Source organism: Apium graveolens, chromosome 11 (genome assembly GCF_009905375.1).
Source record: "Apium graveolens cultivar Ventura chromosome 11, ASM990537v1, whole genome shotgun sequence".
Classification (NCBI taxonomy): Eukaryota; Viridiplantae; Streptophyta; class Magnoliopsida; order Apiales; family Apiaceae; genus Apium; species Apium graveolens.
In genome coordinates, this window is record NC_133657.1 from 2,624,745 (window position 1) to 2,641,887 (window position 17,143).

At 33.4% G+C, this 17,143-nt stretch overlaps 2 protein-coding genes across 2 annotated transcripts; one reads left to right on the plus strand and one right to left on the minus strand.

The window, feature by feature from the left end:
* Nucleotides 1-6,241: 6,241 nt before the first annotated feature.
* On the minus strand, nt 6,242-6,829 carry LOC141697612 (uncharacterized). The gene has a single exon (XM_074502094.1). The coding sequence runs from the start codon at nt 6,827-6,829 to the stop codon at nt 6,242-6,244; it is 588 nt and encodes a 195-aa protein (XP_074358195.1).
* Nucleotides 6,830-14,607: 7,778 nt separating this feature from the next.
* On the plus strand, nt 14,608-15,755 carry LOC141696665 (squamosa promoter-binding protein 2-like). Its single transcript, XM_074500778.1, has 2 exons — nt 14,608-15,049; nt 15,422-15,755. The coding sequence occupies exons 1-2, from the start codon at nt 14,775-14,777 to the stop codon at nt 15,633-15,635; spliced, it is 489 nt and encodes a 162-aa protein (XP_074356879.1). The 5' UTR covers nt 14,608-14,774; the 3' UTR covers nt 15,636-15,755.
* The last annotated feature ends 1,388 nt before the right edge of the window (nt 15,756-17,143 follow it).

A 17,143-nucleotide genomic window follows, 5' to 3' on the forward strand; every position in this document is an offset into this window, starting at 1 on the left:
CATGACTTTATTTGAATAACGTGTCAGTAACAAAATACAGCATTGTAGGTAATCGAAAAAAATAGGAATGAAGAATCCATGTAACATCAAATCAAACATATTTTCACATTCACATATTTACTAAGTACAATAATTATTTACATTGATATATAAAACCCATTTGTACATTATTTTTACATTTTTACATAAGAATTCAGTACTTATATATAATTAACAGGAACAAACACAGACAATTGAACATGATTAGAAATTCACAACAACACCATCTTGAACTGGTTCAGGGTTATCAATTTTAACATCTTGAAACCGGGCTTATGGAGGAGGGCCAATACCTAAATCCATATTAAGAAATATTTGAATGTTGTCAACAGGTCGGTCCAATGTCTGCAAATCATGGAGATTTTGTCTACCAATAGATGCCAAGCGTCTTGCAACAGAGTTCCTTTGCGGATGTACCAAATTAATTTCATAACGAATGTTAGGATCATTAAGACGTGAAAGGATAAATCTGAAAGTACTCCTAGTATGTGGTGTTAATCCGTCCTCTCTGTAGTACTTGCATTCACGGTAATCCTGGATATTATCAGTCTCAATGATAACACGTTCATACTGCTCTTGAAATGCTCTACGCATTCCTATCAAAACAGCCCATAAAGCACTATTCAGATTAGTTAGGCCTGGAATGGTGCCCTATGTTAATCTAAGAAAAAAGCCATTTGAATCTCTCACAACAACGCCAATGCCATTTCTATTTTGGCCTTCAGGAGCATTCTGAACAAACTCACTATGAACATTTATCTTGATCCAACCTTGAGCAGGGAATTCCCATACACGTTCAACATGTTTCATGATTAGCTGTTTTGTGTTTTTGGTATTCTTACTAAAACGTTTAAAGACCAACTAATCTCAACTATAATGACAGACTTCTATATATATAAAAAGATACAGAGATGTGACTGTTGGGGAATGGATGCTGAGTTTTATTTATAAAACAGTTTTTTTCATTAATAACTAACTTCAAACAGTTATAACTATATAAGATTAACTACCTGGTAACATATATAACTGAAAGCAGGAATCAAAAATTTGGTGTTCCTCTTAACATTGCATTAAACATTAAAAATATGATTATCCAAAATTATGAATTAAACGACAAACAAAACCAAAGAGCAATCTTCATAGATTATAATATAAAAACAAACTTGAAACAACCGGAAATAATGTTTAGAGTTCACTGTGATAAAGAAATATCATAAATAAAAGCTTAGGAAATTGGATTGCAAGATCAAATGCCGCATCCATGCCACAAAATAGAAGCACATCATCACTTCTCCTGTAATATTAGAGCATTTTAATGTAAGATACGCATACGTTAAGAGATTAACTCAAAAACTATTATTACTATTTACCATTTTTATCTTCTTACTGACGGATTTGCAGGATCCAGGGGTTTTTGAACTCTCGACCTGATCAAATGACTATAATGCAAATGTTTAGTCAATAATATTTAATTATATTCCAAAATATGCAATAACAATAATTTATGAAAAATTCTCATACCTCTGACAAATCAAGGGTGGGGAAATCAACATGATTGGATGATTCAGAAGTTGACATGGCATACATGTTTGAATCATACATGTCTTGGGCCTTGATGATAAAATTTTTAGAAACATCTTTGGCTGCATGTGAAAGAGATGTGTCCTAAGTCCAATCATGTATGATGATTTAGGAATAACTTTTATGTAATCTGTTTTGATTTCATTGATATTAATAAAAGACTTGTTTTGTTTTTATTGCGGACTTTATCTATTTAAGTATTTAAATAAGATATACCATAATTTAGAGTAAAGCTTTTTTATGGATTATGATGAGATCATAATAATGAGACCTAAAAGATGATAACTCTGAACTTAAATAGTTCCTGGTCGTAGGATTACTAACTGGTAATTAGTAATCCGCAAAGATCGGTACATATTATGCTTGTTTCATTATGAAGAATGTCTGTTCTCATAGACATTTGTGTGGTGACACTATAGCTAGTATGTAGGTGCTTATTATAGAATAAGTTCACTGAATATGACTCACATAACTAAACAACTGATGGAGTTCACTCACGTGTCAGCAGATGTTCACATAGTGATAGTTGTACAAGTATTCTTAGACTTGAGGTCATCATAGTCATCTTGTGTACACTAAACTATACTTTGGTTTAGTTCTTAGTCTCCAGGGACAATAATAAGGGCTCTACTGGGTGTAGGAATTTGTACACGAAGATAGTGTATGATCAATAAAGGATCTACCCCTTCCAGTGAAGGAAGAGAATGTTCAATGCTGATCCACTTATGCTAGTTCAGGAATCTCTGGCCAGAGTGAATGAAATTAGAAGGGAGTTTCCAATTCACATCAATTAGAACTAAGCATAGTGAATGGGAAATCATATGATTAAATAAGATAGGTTTGACACAAGTTTCATGCCTTGTATTTAATCGTGACATTGCAGGGTAGAAGGAATTGATTGTACGGTAACTATTCACTGAATAGGTTCTTGGTATTCTGAGCAGTGAATTCGTATTAATCATATTTAATGAATTAGAGAATTTATATAAATAATGATAAAATATTTTTATTATTATTTATTTCTACTACCGGCTTAATATTGAACCTACAGGGTCACACCATAAAAGAGAATGATTTAATGGTGGAGGAATTAATTAATAATGGCCGGTAATTATTTATTTATGAAATAAATAATTAATTAGCAAATTTAATAATTGATTAAATGAGATTTAATTAATTATAAATTAATTAAGAAAAAGTTCTTAATATTATTAATTAAGAATTTAACTTTTGGAAATTAAATTAAGTGAGAGAATTATTTTCTAAAGTGTTTAGAAAAAGGATTAATGATTAAAAGGTGTTTTAATTATTAGTTAATTGGTTAATGAGAATAATCAATTAAAGGGTTAATAATAATAATATTTTATGGGAAAATTTTCAGTTGAAATTTTTGCCTATAAATATAAAAGTATAAACCCTATTTGCCTCAACCCAAAAACAAACCCTAATTCTAAAGAAGAAAATAAAAGGAGGCAACTCTAATTCTCTCAACCTCTTCCTCCCTCCATTACTTTGATCTCTTGGTGGATACTGGTGGAGTGCTTCACACTTGAGGAGCAGCTGTTAGGGATCTCTGTTCATCATTCTTGGATCGCTTTTAAAGGTTAGTAATCGATCCATATATTTTATCCATGATTTGTATGCGATTAAGATGGATTTTATATCAAGAAAATGTTATACCATGCTTCTGTGATGTATAAAATCCTACAACATGAACTTCAACAACAACAATAATTTATTTCCCGTCCATGACATGCAGAAATGCAGGAAACACTTTAGCAGCTACCTCTTCCTGTTTTCATAATTAAGTCATCAACATAATTGGTCTGTATTGTAAACAATTTATAATATGGAAACAAATTTTAAAAATGTAATTGATTGAACCTTTGTTTGCTTCAAATAAAGATGTGAAGTAGAGCATCCTATGAGCCGTTTCACAACACGATCCATGAGAAGAATGCTCCATGAGAACGATTGATCCACAACAACAGCCTTTACACTAAATCTGTGAGTGAAAAAAAGTATTAAATAATTTAACATTTCGTAATCCAAAGAAATTGTACCAACCGAATGTTAAATATATTATTTCCTATGTGTCAATACCTTTTTTCAGCAACTGGAAAAGTGCGATTACATTTACCGTATTTAAATCTACTCCCAACTTCAACAACTTCTAAATGACATTTGCTACATGAATATGAAAACCAAGGATGTCCTTCCTCCAACTTAGCAATTGTCAAACCACAATACAATTTCTTCTGCAAATGATAATTTTGAGGATAATGTTATAAATGAAAATTATACTGCATATAAATCTAAGATAATGCTCTAAAACTTTTGTCAAAAAAGAATTAACCTCAACACTGCCAGCAACATTGTCAACTAATGTTTTTAGATTTATAAACTCATAAGGAGAGGCCAATGTTAACGCATAGCTATTATCCGCATCATCCTTCGACGGCTTATAGCCTTCAAGTTCAAGCCTACACATTATATAATGCATATCATATGCAATCTTGATAAAATATGGAATAGGAGTAAATGTTTATAAGATTGTACATGTTTCTCATCTCAAGTACACACTCATCATCAAGATTGAAGTACACTTTCGAGGATGCCAAGCTGCTGATTTGAAGCATATCTAAAGTTTTAAAGCAATATGTATCTTACATAAAATGTAATTTAATATAACCGTGTATAACCTTACTGACAAATTAGTATATAGCATAAAATACTAAAGATCAAACCGTTGTATGTTCCTAGCTTTACGCTTGTCATGATTACAATAACATTTTCCTCATGGTTATATTCCTCATATTGATCACTGACAACTTTCGCCATATCTCCCCATATACCAACCCTGTGCTTGTTGCTACAATGTAATCAAGTAAACATTTAATTATTTATTGATCAAGGTCCCAAAATTGATAACGACGTAAAAATTAATATAAAATTGTTTGTTGAATTAAAAGAATAACCTTGCATCACAAATCTTGAATCGAACAATATCCCTATCTCCAAACTTAGTGGGGATTTTGCTTACTTTAATAAAGTCTTCAACAACTCCAATTATATCTACAATATATAAACACATGGATTGCAGTCAGAACTTTTATAACAATTATTAATACGAATAATAATAAACCAAATAGGAAATACGAAGTAACCTATAGCAAATTCTGGATTCTATTTAGGACCATATTTTCTGGCTTCATCCATCAAATCACCCAAATCCATAAATTCAAATTTGTACTTTGGAATCATAACATAATCGGTGGTTGGAAAGTGGTAGCATTTGTAAATCTTATAGATGTGTCTGTAGAAACAGGCTTTAAATTCCCAGAAGCATGCCTAACCATAAACGTGTCAATAATATAAACAGCTCCTTCAACAATATTCTTCCCCATAAGTTTCCAAGTATCAGCAAAAGCAAATGCATGAATATGAGTATTCTGCACATAGTATAAAGTGGAAAAGTATAATCATAAATATCCATTCTAAAAATGTAAACATAATCAATATAGAATGAAATCAACAGATTAGGTAATTATATCATCATCAAGAAGAATGAGATTCCTGCCTTTCGTTATTCCTGATTCAGAAGACACAGTAGGCCACATTCTTGTAACTCTTGCCTTGATCTTCCAATCTGACCTAGACTTGTCAAGACTTAAAATGTGTTCAAACATGAGGGCTTCCATCTTTGCAAGATTCTGTGAAAACAATTTGTAATTTATATTAAACAGGATGATCTATTATTAGAATTTAAAAGTCACAACTCCTGAGAGAGCTTACATGTTCTATTCTTAATCGAGGTACTGAACTTAGAATATCACACCGACGTAGTGGTCTTTTTGTAGTCCATTACCCTATATTAACGGGAATGATAATTGATGACATGTTGTTGAATGAAGTGCACGACAAACATATATTGCGGACTTGATCTTTCCCTTTTACTACGTGACATAAGGCCCGTAAAGGGATAATCCAATCAGCCTTTAACTGAATCATAAACATATCCTTTGATTGGATAAATTATTATTTGATACGATGAGGATAAATGTGATTGGCTCAGCATCAAGTTAGTTAGATGGATTAGTGGGAACTAATTATACAGTTTTGTTATATACATGCCATTCTTTTTTATTATTTTTAAATACAATAAATTATTTTTCCAAATGAAATGACATAAAATTATAATAATAAAATCAAATTCAACTATTAAAAAATTCACATACCACGAAATAAGGATTTCAAGTACAAAATACTCATGGTCAAAGAATTACAATAAGTTAGTTAAATCAAATATTATCACAATTTAGGAAGGTTGTAGAAAACTTTTTCAAACACAACATTTGATGTTATATCTGTGCTTTTCCCCATTATCGTCATCAATAAGAATATGTAGTCCTTCTGGAGATGTAACACGGGATATTGCAACGTATAACTGACCATGAGAGAATACGGGCCGAGGAAGATACAATCCAACTGTGTCCAATGATTGACCTTGGCTCTTGTTCACAGTCATGGCAAAACATAGTTGGAGAGGAAATTGTGTTCTTTTAAATTCAAATGGCCAATTTGTGTCTGTTGGGACCATATCGATTCTTGGAATTAGATGTTACATACCAACTTGAGATCCACAGAGAATTTGATATTCTATACTGTTTTTTTGCAGCCGGTAACTATCATCCTTGTACCATTGCATAGACCCATAATCTGATTTAAATTCCTCATCAACATAACAACAACTCCAACTCAACTCATGTTTAGGCATACATGGCATATTTATGGAGTTCAGGTACTCAACTGGAAATGACGAATCAAAGTCATTCTCGTCAACACCCCTGTCTTCAATTGAATCTTGGCTGAGATAAGTATGCATATTACCCATAACTCTTTCAAGAATATGTGCATTGATGTCATCAACTACAACGTTTGTTGGAGTCAAAATAGATCTCGATCTCAGATACTCCTGTGAATGCAAGTTATTCTGAAAATCTGGATATATAATGTCAATTAGGGTTTTAATGGGATTTTTCAAGGGACTCTTGACAACATATTCATCAGGAACTACAAACTCAGTTTCAACATCTGCACGATGAGTATCAATGCATTCAACTTTTCCGTCTCCAATCTCAAGTTGCCTTTTACTAAAGTCAGCTATTACTTTATTTCTAGCTTCAGAATTACCTGATTGTAATCTCATGTTCTGACTGAGAAGAAAGACCCTGCAAGATTTTCAAAGCTGGGATTTGTTAAATGATGCATTCACTATTTCAGCCCTTCCAGCCTTAGGCAGAACAGGTAATATCTGCCGAAAATCGCCTCCAAAAACAACTGTAATACCACCAAAGGGTCTTTTTCCTCGTTCTACATCAACGGCGACCATTATGTCTCGCAAGCTTCTGCACACGGCTTCAAATGCATAGCGATGCTACATTGGAGCTTCATCCCATATTATTTAACAACTTTTCAATCTCTGCACAAAAAAAAATTGGTAAATGTTCCGACATCTAAATAAAAATAATAAAAATAATACTACAAAGTAACAAACGTATCATGTATTTAATATTGATCACACACATGCTAAAGCATAGTTCTGGATTTCATACTCGGACAGTGTTAAATGAATGTTATCTGAAATCTTACGCCTAATATAAAGAACATCGTCTGACAATGCTGGCCAGTATTTTTCCCATAGTGCAAGCGGATCAGACACTGAACAATATGCCAGTATGTTAACAAACATAGCCCGAATTTGGGTTGGCATATCTGAGAATGCATTTTCTTCCAAAGCATCATGTCATTGCTTGTCATTATTCAACAGACCAAGAGCACCACATGCTTCCTTAAATGTATCATATGTAGTTCCATCAATAGTGCGCAACTGAGAGAAAGATAAAGCACCTTTACATCTAAGTAACAGCATTCGAAGATACAATAATTCACCAGTTGTTGCATGAACCTCTGCTAACCTCCCAACCACATCACCTCTTTGTCTAAGCTTCCATTTAGCAGTTTTCTTTATCCATGTAAACTGGGTGGGAAAGTCAGAATACGTAAAATTTTGAGCTTGTGGAAATTCACTGTTAGCTACAAACCAAGCCTCTAGTTTACTTTTTTTGGAAGTCGCGTTATTGCACACATTCTCCAAATCTGCAGAACTCTGAAAATTCAAGTACTTTTGACCGGGCAAATGTATTGGTAAACGTTCAACACTTGGGGAACGATGGTGAATGTCAAACCCAAAAATCCTCCACGATGCCTCAGATGCACAAACATATCTACCATCAAGAAAATTCTTTACCTAATCCAAATTCTTCACGGATCTTGCAGTTTGTTCACTCCCTAATTTGTTACTTTTCTTCTTCAACAACATTGTAGCAGTGTCATGACCCTTTAAACAATACTTGAAGAGATATTTCAACGATCTTGAACTGTTACAAATTTCCAGATTTATATGACACTGAAACCGTAATAAAAGATCTCGATTGTATGGAACTACATATTGATTGTCAAGGTTGATCCCTTTTTTGTTGATAACTCTACCAGTGTTACGCCTTCGATAAACAGGAAAACCACAATCGTCAAAATAGGTATTACCATTAAACCTGCAAAACAAAACATTACATGCGTCGAGATTAATAATAAAATAGGCTTATTACAGAACATATGTATCATTCTATTTATTTACACCTCTTTGGGAAATGACGCATGCATTTTCCTTTAACCATACATGGAGATGTGTATAAGTCTTTACCACAGGGTCCATGCATCATGTAGTTTTTAACAGCTTCATATGCTATTGGATCAGAATTCTTATCTGGTATTTCAGCAGAAACCAACTGGTCAACCTTTTCAATAGAATTAGGTCTGCTTTCAGGGCTCAGCCAGATTAGCATATGCACGTGTGGCAAACCACGCTTCTGGAATTCAATTACATGCATAACTGTGCAAAACATAAGTAAAGCAAATATTAAATCTATGTATGTGTGTAGATATGATTAAAAAAATTAAATGTAAAATTGTCGGTGTCCAGAAAAATAAATTTACCTCCTATACACTTTCCAAAGTAGTTCTTCTTTTTAATCAAATCTAATAGCTGATCAAGCTTCAGTTTAAACACGCGAGAAACAATATCCGGTGCATCAACAGGATCAATATTGGGCAACTATTTAAGCATTTCTTGTATCTCTGACCACTTTGAGTTGCAAGTCATGGTGAGAAATAAGGATGGATGACCAATTGCACGACATATCGCCAAGGAATCCTTAAAGTATTGAGACATGTATCGTTGGGATCCAGTGAATGAAGCAGGCAGTATAACAGCTTTTCCAACATGCATTGGATCATGGTCTCCTTTACTGAGAGCATCACGTACAGAATTATACAAATCAGCACGGATGGTAGTTTGATGCGTTGAAACCCAGTCTAATCTATATTGTTCAATGGTAGCAAACTGATCCACAACATATTGTTGCCACAAACGTCATGCAAGGTGTGGAGTTAAACCTGAAATTAATGAGACGATGGTGAGAATATGCACATAGCCATTACGCATTTTATATTCTAATCACATTGCTTACTTTTAATAAATACCTTCAGAAGTGCGTATCATAATCTTGTAACAATAATATTCTCTTAGTGAAACATGTCGCCTCTGTATTGAGTCAGGATCAAGGTCTTTATCATCTAAATTCTCTATTTCAGAGTATTTATTGCTTATCAGAGGTATACATTTATGATAACCCTCAGTTCCCCAAGGAAACAGTAATGGATATTGCAACTGTATGAAATGTGGATCTGTTTCATATATCCTCTTCAATCCTTCTTGTTTGGAATTCACAATCGTGTCTCTAAAACCACCGGTATCCATATCATCACTAACAATGAAAGCAGCAACTTCATCAGATGGAGTAATATGGTTTGGTCTACCGCTAGAAGATTGAGATGATATGAGGACTAACTTAAACTCATCCAGCTCTTCATTTTCAAACCGATTCTGAGCCATGCGAAAAGCTTTGACTAACTCATTGTTCTTGTCTAACATACCTAAAAGTTCCTCGACAATATCTGGATCAACATTGTCAAAAGCACCTCCCATTGCATTGATTCTATTCTCAACCTCATTTTGCGTGTCGTATATGTAGAGCTGGCAGAATTTGGGTGAAGATCCATCTAACGGTACTAAACTCCCAACCAAATGATAGTTTTGACCTTGTAAGCGAAAACAATACGGAGAGCTACCTCTGTTTATCGAGTTATCAATCTTACCACCGGTGGAAGTGAATTGGAACATGCAGTTGTACACTCTTATGTACTGTTTAAAATGCCTCGATTTCTCACCACTAAGTAACAAAGAAGCTAGTGGTTCTGGTGGCGGCCTTTCTTTTGGCAAATGTATCTGACCATTACGACAACACATAGAAAATGTGGGCTCTTTACGCGGACATGATTTATTATTACGCTCTTCGTTCCACATAGTAGCACCACATTTATTGCACAACTTTGACGGAGGACCAAGATCCATATATCCACGCCACAAATTCTGATTCAATATTACCTCTTCCATGTCATCATGATACATATCATCAATTCCAACATCTGAATCACTTGACTCTGAATCCACAAATTCAACCACATTGTCAAAATCTGATATCAAATTCCTCTTTTCTGGAGATGCTTGTTCTTTATCCTTTCCTTTACTCTTTCTTGACTTTAGTTCATGGGGATTATGAAAACTTGACCGTAAAGGAGACGTCGGAGGTTGACTCATTCGTCCATGTTCAAATATTTTATTAGACTTTGACAATGCGTCACCATTATTCATAGAGGATTTGCCATGTCTTTTTCCTATCACTGTTGAAGAGTGAACAAATACTTCAACATACAAATCAGTGAATGGTAATAATGGGATTAATCCCAGCAAGGTAATTTTTTTTATAAATTTGCATATCAGGAAACATGTAATAACAAAACGTACACACGGGATCTGTATAAATCTTCTCAATATTAGGGCCACGTACCCTGCATTTCTTAGCTGCAACAAAATACACAAATGGATTTTTAATTATTTTCACAACAATAAAAACATGAAATCTTATAAATGAACATGCATAATCATGTATTAATGTGCATCACACAAAACTTACTATGTGATATTGTCTTCCTATTATCAACATTAGAACCACGTAATCTACATTTCTTAGCTGCATCAAGAAATAACAATGGATTCTTGTTGGTCGTAATAGCAAATAAAACGTAAAGTATTGCAAATTTTATAAATTAGAAATTCCATAAACTGATTAATAGGTAACACACATGATTCTTCTGAAGGCGTAATTTTTTTTTCTTGGTTATTCGTTGAAACACTGTTATTAATAGCTAAAATATTCTCAATATTGCGACCACGTACTCTACGTTTCACAGCTGTAACAAACAACATAATATAATGTTAGCAATTTAGTAAACGCAACAGAGCATACAAAAATCTTTATTTCAGTATAAAGTTATAATATAACGTACACGGCAAATTGGTAATATCTGAGAGTGTAGCAGGTTGATCCATGCACCTAGCAATTGGAGTGTTATTCTCTTCAACTGTAATCCCCGAAATAGGTGAAATTTGTACACTGACAGGCGTGCTATTTGATCCACCAAGAGGTCTCAAACCCACACTTCTGCTCATGCGTTTCAAAGCTACAACACAAAAAAAACAGAAAAAATAGTCATACAAACATTCCCACTTCTGCACTTTACATTGGTAAAAAAAATCCAAATACCTGCGAAGGAAGTCCGGGTGGTTCTATTAGACGAAACATCAGCAACAAAATTAGATGGATTGTGTGGACTGGAATCTCGCAATACATTTGTATTACTATTGAATAATGGTTGTAAAGGAGACCTAAATCCAACTACAAAATGCATATGAATCATGAGTTCCCAACATTCACTAATGTAACAGATAATAAACAAATATAATGGAAAACATACCAGATGATAATGCAGAACCTGGTGACTGTGTATTCGAGACTATAACATTGGGACTCTGATTTTCTTTTTCAACACATACGTTTCTACGCTTCACAACTGATTCAATGAGACGAATATAAGAACATGAATTGGATTACAATCTACATACAAAATGTAAGAGGAAGAATGATATTCACCATTCGACTCAGAAACAAGAAAACTTGGGATAGCCTGCAACAGTGAAGATTGATTTGAGCCCTGATCTGATGAATCTTGGCTACGAATCAAACATTTCAACCCTACGGACAAAAACATAAATACATTCAAAATCATATAATATTTAACGTGCATAATAGTTAACAGTTATTCATGATGAAATCAAACCTAAAAGTGATGTCCTTGCAGAGCCTGAGCCTTCCAGGGAACGTGAATCCATGCTTGACAGGAGATCGGCGGAGCAAAATCGTTCGATTGAGAAGAACAACATAGGAAACCTATTAATCAGTTACTACATTTAGCACCAGTTTGAGAGAGAAAAAAAGTCAAAAAAATTTGAACGTACTAATCAGTTGCTACAATTAGGGGGGTCTAGCTGTATAATAGGTTAGTTTGTATATGAGTTATAAAATATTTAAATCTTAAAAGATCCATGAATATGTATATAATATAATGTTTTATGTGTAAAAAAATTAAATGGGTCATGGATAGTGGGTCATGGGTAAATTCATGGCTAAATTTAGTGGGCAAATTCTAAATGGGCATTAGTAGCCTTTAAGATAATATAGATATTCATTATAAATATTAATATTTAATTATAATATTTATTTATATCGTATATTACGTGTCATGTCGTGTACTCGAAGGGAAAAACACAAAATCGAAACTGAATCTCGATCGTTTACTTTCGTGTTCGTATATTTTCATGATGTGTAATAAAAAATATACTAAAAACCAAATACAATCACTAAATTTCCGTGTTATTTCGTGTTCAAAATTGCCGTGTCAAGTTTGACGTGATGCAACAGACGTGACAACAATTATAATAATGCCTAGTGCCCCCGTACGCCTCCTCTCATGGTTCGTTAAAACACATTTTGGTAATCTATCTAGGTGAATCCATCCTTCATTGGAAGGCAGTTCCTGACATAAATAAAACTTGAAGAATTTTTTTTTGTGTCCGGTGGCATTAAATAAAAATAATGACAACAAATAAGATAATAATAGTATTAGTGTCGGTCCAAGTGAAAAAATCTTATTTTTAAATAGTTTTTTAGAATAAAAATTAAAAATGTATTCCTAAAATTTATTTTATAATTATATTTTATAATTTTTTTTCTTTCTTTAAGTATATAAAAAAAAATATGTCCCTTAAAAATTTAGATTTTTCGATCCGCGCATTAGTACATAAATAATTTGATCTGAGGCACTCAGAGCATCTCCAAGGGAGAGCACCTGTTAGCAATAATATCTAGGCAACTCTAATTTTAAAAATATAGATAATATGTAAAAAAAACAATACTCCAAGAGATACTTGTTAGATAAAATTTTAGATGCCGAGAAAAAGGCATGCTACATTTGTATGCGGCTTATTTTCCCTCCAGGGTAAACCTTCCGCTAGAACATCTGGGCTTCATCAAATATATATAATTAAGGTTTGGGATTTTAGAATTGAATGGAGTTTTACAAAAAATTACATTTATATATATATAATAATTACATTTAATATATATATATATAATTACTAATTTAATTTTATATTTTAACTTTATGTAATATTCATTGTAAAAATTTAATATCAAAAAGCTGTAAAAAAATTATGTTAACCAATTTTATTAATTACTTATATTATTTTTTATTGTACATTTTTATATAAAAAACTATTAAATATTACTTGGATAAAAAATTAGTTAAATATTTTATAATATATAAAATTAATGTTTGTTAACTAATTTTTTTCATGATTTAAATATTATAATAACATCAGTAAATATTTTTATTTTATACATATATATATATTATTTCCACTTATATTTAAGTTAAAAAAAATATTTTTTATTAATAATTTCTTACCAACCCTTTTTGATAAAACATAACTATTAAAATTTGAAAATAACAATAAAAACTATTTTTTGAATATAGCTAATCATTATAGCTAATACTACTGAAGCACAATTTCTTACAGGTTCATCAATTTTTACATAATATCTATTTTCTACTAATATAGCTAATGAATATCGGGAGATGCTCTCAGTTTATCGGCTTACTTTGGCAATTTATATGACTTGCAATGAATTGCCAACCGATGCTACTACATTTTACATTTTAGTCGGATCGACAAACCATTTCCTTTCATGTTAATGCAGAAATTTTGTGTGCACAGTATATGATCGTCAATTGTGATGACATATCCATCTTGTTTGTCTGCCAATTTATAAGTTATTTATAACTTATAAGCCCATAACGATTTATTTCTGAGTGTTTTTCGACCCAACTTATAAGTTATATTTATAACTTATAAGCTGATAAATTGAATATTAGTAATAACGTACTTTTTCTTAACTTATTTTGAATTTTTATTTTTTTATTAACTTTAGTTTTAAAAAATATGTTATAAACTATTTTTCTAATATAATAATCACAAATTAAGATAACTTTATTTATAATTTATTTATTATTGTTCAATTAAGTAAAAAAAATTCTGACTTTTATCCTAACATTTATACAACTCATAAAGATTTATCTATTTATTCATTTTAAGTCATAAATTACCTATTTTAAGATTTCTGGGACGGATAGTTAATGCAAATTATCCTTAATACTCGTATTGTGGTGTTTGGAGGTAGTGATGTCCAAATCTCAATGAGTCAAGAGTCAAGAGCCCCCAAATTGGGTTAGTTTGAAACTAGAACTTGTTCAGATTTGGTCCTAAAGTAGAGGATTCTGCGATCTTTTAGTTTAAGTAAAATGTGTCGAGTGGACGCGTGCAGACTTGGAATAAAAGGACAGGTTATTTAAGATGAACAAAATAGCAAGCCGCCCCGTGGCTGTGGTCCTCATAAGTCTTTTACTATAATTTTTCTCCACTTGACTTGTCGTGCCTATCTTCTTGATCAGCATCAAGTCTTTTTTCCACATTACTGATTAAACATTTGCATCCCCCTGTTAATTTCTTAGCTCATATGTCCATGACTTCCAAGAATCCCTTCGACAAAGTTGGAGAAGGGGATGGTGTTTCTGGTGTTGGTTCTGAGAAGGGTAGTAGAAACAAGGATGCAGTAGTGTTTCGTGGTGCTTATGGTACTGTGGCGCCACCGCGATGTCAGGTTGAGAGTTGCTGTGTTGATCTGTCGAATGAGAAGTACTATCGCCGCCACAAAGTATGTCAGCTTCATGCTAAGGCTCTTGTTGTCATTCTTGCTGGTAAACAGCAGCGTTTTTGCCAGCAATGTAGCAGGTTTGTTCCACCCCCTTGAACCTTGTTGTTGAAGTCCATTTTCTGTGATGCGAGCATGTTTTTGCCCAAGGACTTTACTTTACTATCATACTCTTGTGATTGTAATTCAGTGTCGGCCTTGCTCCCGGGTTTTTATTAAGGAAGAAAGTAAGTGATAGTGATGTAAAGTACTTTCATCACAAAAATGAGATGAAAATTTTGCAGGCAAAGTATGTAAAATTTACATTCATGACCACTTGCGTTCGTTCCTTTTAAAAATTCGGGAGTACGATTAGGAATGAAAGTGAAACTATTTTACTTACCTTTCACTTGTTTTCCACCTTTTTTTAAACTCGGGAGCAAGGGGATATTTTGATAATGCATCCAATGTAGGTTTCATGAATTAACAGAGTTTGACAATGCAAAGAGAAGTTGCCGCAGACGCTTGGCCGGACATAATGAGCGACGCCGCAAATGCTCATCTGAAACTCACAAAGAAGCGTCAAAACCTCTGTTGAAGGGCAGTGGTGGACATAGACAGAATGATGAAAGGGGATCAGTTCTTCCAGGAAAATCGTCTTCTGAAAAGTATTTTCGCGTATGTTGACAGGAATAATGCTTGCTCTCTTCTGTCACCCCATGACATAGCATCAGTTTAGCTACCATCTTAGTTTTATTGTAGAATGAATATGTTTTATCTGGCGGTTTTATTTCCAGCTTTTGTGTATCTTATGATGAATTTTTTCTTTTTAGCAAAGTTGAGACTCGTAAGATTCAACCCTATTATTTTCCAGCTGAATTAGTTTCCGTTTTATGGGACGTTTGAACAAATCATTCATTTCTATGGCACCGCCATTCAATTTTGGACAAAAATGGCCACATAAAAATGAATGATTTGTTCAAACGTCCCATAAAAGGGACGGAGCCTCTTGGACAGTATCAAAGATCGCCTCAACTTCTTCCTCTACGATAACTTCCTCTAACATCATTCTACACCAGATAATAGCACATTGGGCGTTCTTAAATCACCCGGAATCCCTTTTCTTCTCATGATTTTGTATGTTTGAAGTCCTTCACCTTTGTCCCTGCATGAGAAGTATGCACTACTTAAGGCATTGTAAGCAGCAAAGCCGTTCTGGTTACTTAAGCACATCCAAGCCTATAGATTAAAAGGGCACTAAGATGATGTTCCGAGGCAATGGTTGGCGTTAAGCATTTCGTAAACAATCTCCACGACTTCTGGAAATGAGTTTGTTCTGATTAACAGACCTATATATTAATGCAAGATACACAATCTTCTTCAACAATGCACCCGTTTTCAGACTATGCTTAAAGGCCAGTGAAGCACTGTCTAATCTGCAATGAGTACAGCATACCTCCATGATAGTAAAGATAAAGCGAGTAATTATATATATTTTGTGATGAAGTGTCCTTGCAGAAAAAGCGTCCAGCTGCATGCTAGACTTATACAACAAACATGTGCAACAATAATAATATGCAATTACTCAAAAGAAGTTCTGCATCCTAATATATATAGGTTTATGGATATGTAAGTTATGGATATGTAACTGAATCAAGTATCAACAACATATTGTGTGAGGTGAGTGCATGATGCCAACTGAACAAAAGCATCATAATGCTCTGTACGACAGTACGAGTACCATAAACATTATAGTCAAGTCGAGATGCCTAAAACAGAACATGGAATGATTGAAACCACGAATAGCAGGAAGCATTACAGAACAATTGTTCAGATTATCTGCATCTTACATTACACCAGATGTATATTAGTATATAGATCAAACTGAAAGCTCGTAGGATTATGGCTTGTATGTGTATTTGTATAAATATCAATGAGTAATGGAGGAAACATTCACGGAAAACATTCTTTTATGGTATCAGAGCCCTAGGGCGATTGCCTTTCCGCTGTACCCTAGCTTTTCCGCTATTCTTCTATTCTTCTCTTCTTCTCTTTTTCGTCTCTAATTTTTGCTATGGGGGAACCAAAATCCTCGTCCCACTCCTTGTTCCACCCTGCTCTTACTGTCAACAATATCAAAAACAACATTCCGATTGTTCTTGAATTGCAAAACTCTCAGTACTCCACATGGGCAG